Source organism: Pseudoliparis swirei, chromosome 13 (genome assembly GCF_029220125.1).
Source record: "Pseudoliparis swirei isolate HS2019 ecotype Mariana Trench chromosome 13, NWPU_hadal_v1, whole genome shotgun sequence".
Lineage (NCBI taxonomy): Eukaryota > Metazoa > Chordata > Actinopteri > Perciformes > Liparidae > Pseudoliparis > Pseudoliparis swirei.
Window position 1 is genome coordinate 19,246,444 of NC_079400.1, and position 4,879 is coordinate 19,251,322.

The window sequence follows — 4,879 nt, forward strand, 5'->3', positions numbered from 1 at the left end:
TGTTGAAAAACATTTCCTAATAAACAGCTCAGTGACAAATGTATGCAGTAATAATATTAAGAATTAATATCCTAAAGTTTCATCAAAGGCTTTCATTAAAAACATGAAATAATCAATCAATCAAACTTTTATTTCAGACTCACGGTCCAGATAGTACAACACATTAGATATAATACAATACATGTAAAATACACAGAAATATGTTTATTATTTTCTTAGTGTTCTAAAGGGACCCTATAGTGGTCCCCTTAGAACACAAGAAACAAGTTTTTGTGTGTGTTGTTTGTTGTAGTGGTCCTCTTAGAACATGGAAAACAAGTTTTCTGTGTGTCGTTTTTGTTTTCCCATCCATAGTGGTCCTCTTAGAACATGGAAAACAAGTTTTCTGTGTGTCGTTTGTGTTTTCCCATCCCTATTGTGGTCCTCTTAGAAAGTGGAAAACAAGTTTTTTCTAACTGTGTGTATTTCTATACACACTGGACTCACGGGCCCCAGTCCGGTTCAGATCTGGTTTGCGTGGGCGTGACCTCAGAGTAGCGGCCAGAGGTCAAGAGGTCAATCCCTCCACTGACCGTCCGACGCCGGGCATCGGGTCCAAGTTCCTAAATGTCTAATTCTAATTCCTGCGATTTCCACTCAATCCCCCATTATTCTCCCTTTGCCTGCCGCTGTTTGTCACGGTAACCACAGCGGATGTGTCGACTGTGTTTGTGATGCATTGTGTTCTGCTGGTGACACATCAGCTGTGTTTCAGGGAGCGTCTGCTGTGTTGCGCTCAGACAGGAAACGAGCCTGTCCTTCAAAGCCTTTACACAAATATGGATTTTCCTTTCACTGGTTTCTCTTCTTTTTTTATCCCTCCTCACCTCCTTATGCTTCCGTTCCTTTCCCTTCAGTCCTGCTTCAGCCCTTAGAGAGATTTACCTCTACGGATCATATTTGTCTTGCCGTTGAACCGCTTCCTTCCAGATTAAGTCTCTTTGCGACTCGTCCTTTTGTTACATTTCTTTGGGGTTGGTCATTCTCAGAAGTCCTGTGGGTTTCCTTTTGTCCCTCGCACACAGCGGGCTTCCTCTCTCTTTTCTTTAAAAAAAAACTGATGCAAAGGTTTCAAGTAAACCCAGCGTTTAGATCTCCCCCTCTCATTACAGCGTCCTCCTCCACCACGAGAGGAGCTGACACCCATCGCACGCCTCCTCTTCATGCCAACGTGGAGGTGAAGAATAATAAGAGGAGTGCGTAGATTATTGTTTTAACTGAATTCATATTGTTGTGTATTTTATTCAGTCAATCTTTGCAAAACAATACAATATTATTCTATATCATATACTAAGCAGAAAGCCTGAGAAGGTATAGGTAGAAGCAAAAATGCTTAAATATTCCTATCCTACATTATTATTATTTAAAAAATCCGAAAATTAATATAAAATAAAGAAAAAGAAGAAAAAGAAAAAAAAAGATATATATATATATATATATATATATTTACATACATACGTTTAAATCACACTTATAACCCTCAAATTCTTTTTTATAAATAATGAATAATATTCAACTTCTATGTTGTTTTTTTGCCTTGCTGCAGAGTTCAGGGCGTGCAGCTAAACTATATTCCAATCCATGAGATCCGTCCGAATATCTTCTATGGAGCCATGTAACATAAACAAATATTATATTATATTATATGAGCCTGAGAGAAGAGCCTGACTGCTGCTTTTTCAGTCTGCAGGAAATTAAGAGAAGAAACCTGATCTTGATTAAATAAATAAAAAATTCAAAATCCAGATGACACGTGTCTGACGGAGAATATCGTGACACTTCGACGAAGAATAACAGTATAATTTTTGCCACGCTGAATCATTTCCACACACTAAAAACGTTGTGTAACCACGCTGTGTGTACAATGCGGCCAATTCCATTAATTGGCGTGTTACTGGAGATCGTAGATTCCTGAGGGAATCTCCGATCTTCTCTCCCGTTGCCCTGTGGCGGTCCTGCTGTGCACGGGTCGAGGTACCGCATCGTGCGCTGGTTCTAAACCCGAAACTAACACAAAAAAACCCACTTCCGATCAGACTTAAATCTTGAGACTTTTAAAATGGCCGCCCTCTTTTCAGCCAATCAAATGCTAGCGTGCTAAGTGGTATTGGGGTGATGTAATACATGCACACCCCCGGGGCAGAAGATCAAAACACCTCTCACGTCCCACATTGTACATTTATTTTCACAACACTTTGTACAGGTACAAAAAAAATGCACAAAACAAAATATAAGAGAAGAAATGCTGGAATGTTGATGAGCGTAGAGGTCACGGAGAGAGAGGGGGAAAGGAGAGGGAGAGGGAGAGGAGAGGGAGAGAGGGAAAAGAGAGGGAGAGGGAGAGGCACAGTTCACACACATGGTTGTCGTTAGTCGACTCCCGTTACGGACAATGTGGTCTGGAAGAAACTTTACATTTCACAGTTCAAAAGGGCATTTTTTTAAAGACACTTCTGCCCACTGAAAGGTCGTTTTTAGTCATTTCACACACTGAAGTACATAAGAAACCAGCAATGGAAAAATAATGGAGGATTAAAATGTGACATATGGGCAAAAAGAACCGATAATTAGTTCTTAAGCGTTATCTGGCCGGTAGCCATTTTGGAAGATTGAGGCTAATTTCACTTTTCCTTAATTTTTAAAAACAGACGTGGACAACTTCTGTCTTTTTGTAACCGGAGACTCAACAATCCAATGAAGGCCATGTGCGTATACATCAGCTGTTAGCCGGCTAATCATAGGAGTTTACTTCCCAAATACACCAGTCACATACCTACATGTTTTGCAGACGAGTCAAATAACTTTACCCGTTAGCTAAATACTCTCTAACTACTAGATAACTAGCCGGGTGAGCTGGTTAATCTTTTGGTCGTTGAAGGTTTGACGTCACAGGCTCCATCTTTATGGATAACTCCACATGAGGTGGAGGAGGTCTTGGGGGAAGGGAGGGATCCAGTGCCTTTGTGTCTGGGTTTCAAGTTCACCATTAAAAAACAAAAAAAACTCTCCATTTCTTTTTCCATGGCTGAATCCAGAAGGATCATTAAATGTAGAAAAAAGAAGAAGGCTTAAGCAATGTCACGCTCACATTCACGGAAAGTGAGAAGACCGTCCGAAGGTAATGGGATTACAGCCGATACGGCTTCCAACAACAACACAAATCACCGTCAGAGTTCAAGTCGCCTGAAGGCATCAAAGTGAAACTGTCCAGACTTCTTCAGTTTGTCCCCGTCTGTAAATAGTTTGCAGCCTTTTTGGATTCAAGGCCGACGGGGATGTTTGGCCTCCGTCTAACTCCACCTTTGCATGCTAATGTTTGTGTCGCTAATAGCCCGTTAAGTTGACGTTGGCACCAGATGAAACGGGTGTAATTGCGACTCTGATATCAACTCTGTGGGGTTGTGGTCATTAAAACAGGCCGACACAGAGACACACTGAACTCCCGGTGCAGATAACCCCGGGAACACACTCGATCCATCACCGTTAGCTTCCCACAGTTGAGCTCAAAGACCGAAGGACATCTCAGAAAACAGTATTATAGGTTTATATGTGTTTAAGTGAATCAAAGTGTTCGCATCTAAAATCATTTGTATATATAAAGGGCGTTTTTAAAAGAATATTTCAACATTTTGGGAATTGGCTTAGACGAGAGCTTAGAGGCGATTAGCTTAGCTTAGTGAACGACGTTGACGACGTACATCTCGAAAAGCTCACGAGAAACACAGAAATGTAAAATACAATCATCAGTGGTTGAGGGAGGTTTCTGTGCATGTTCTTAATTATGAATAAAGAAAAGGAAAACAACAACAGGTACAGCGCCTGCATTTCGTCATGTTAGCCAGCTAGCTAGAGACACGGCAGCTGTTTCCCCAAGCTTTCCATTCTTCGTGCTAAGCTAAGCTAATCACCTCCTGGCTCTCCATACTTAATAGTTACATCTGCTAATTAAAATCTCCAATCTCCCCTCTGAACTCTGGTTCTGAGTCTCGTATCGTGTCCCAAGTTTGAAGCTACACACGAAAAATAAACAGTTCTACATGAAATACGACCAGCGTGCAAAAAAACATTTCTCTTTCCTCTTTGCATCCTGGTCTCATGAAAGGAAGTCGCCCCAAGGCACATTTAAAAAAAGAAAAAAAACATATTTACAACATCGTGTCAACATTTTCAGTCTTCACGAAGCGTTTGAATGCAAACTATCTCAGGCTATAAATAGACAATCCTTTTTTTAGTTTTTTTGATACATAAGGCACAGGTATTAGTGGCGTTTGTGTGCGTTTATCTCAGAGCTGCTGCTCCCCGAACTGTATCTGGGCGTACACGGTGCCGCTGCACGACGCCACGGCGTCCGGAATCGGCTTCACCAGATCCAGCTCCGCGTAGGTCAGATTCTCCTCCACGATCTTCGGCTGGAGGACGGAAGACGAGGGAGGGGAAGTGGGATCAGTGGTGAGAAATCTTCAACTGGATATTTCTCAGTATGTGAATACAGACAATACATATTTTAAGTTATGTTTAATGCTTAACTGCAATGGTAGACCTCATCTTGGGTTGAGGTGGCCTCAACTCAGTGACTTCAAGGCCGCCATTCAAATGCAGAGTTTGCCAAAGAGACACTTCATTTAAACCACATTCACCCTGGGCTGTGTGGCACAGTTCATGACGTCATCCGGTGCTTTTGATCACATGCATTCCTGTCACAAGTTGGTTGCGCCTCCTTATATGTGGCACGTATAAAAACTATGGTAGCCGGTCACTGTGAACGCCTCGCTAGGTTTTCGCCAAAAGCTACCAAAGTATCTCCAAAGTGATACATGCAAAACAGACAGACAGACAGACA

The 4,879-nt window shown here is 41.8% G+C and overlaps 1 protein-coding gene across 1 annotated transcript in view; it reads right to left on the reverse strand.

Moving 5' to 3' along the window:
- Positions 1-2,198: 2,198 nt before the first annotated feature.
- Positions 2,199-4,879, reverse strand: part of vstm4b (V-set and transmembrane domain containing 4b) — a 13,642-nt gene continuing 10,961 nt past the window's right edge. The window contains exon 8 of the mRNA XM_056430343.1: positions 2,199-4,448. Within this exon, the coding sequence (XP_056286318.1) occupies positions 4,323-4,448 (126 nt within the window). The 3' untranslated portion in view covers positions 2,199-4,322. The remainder of the gene's footprint in view (positions 4,449-4,879) is intronic.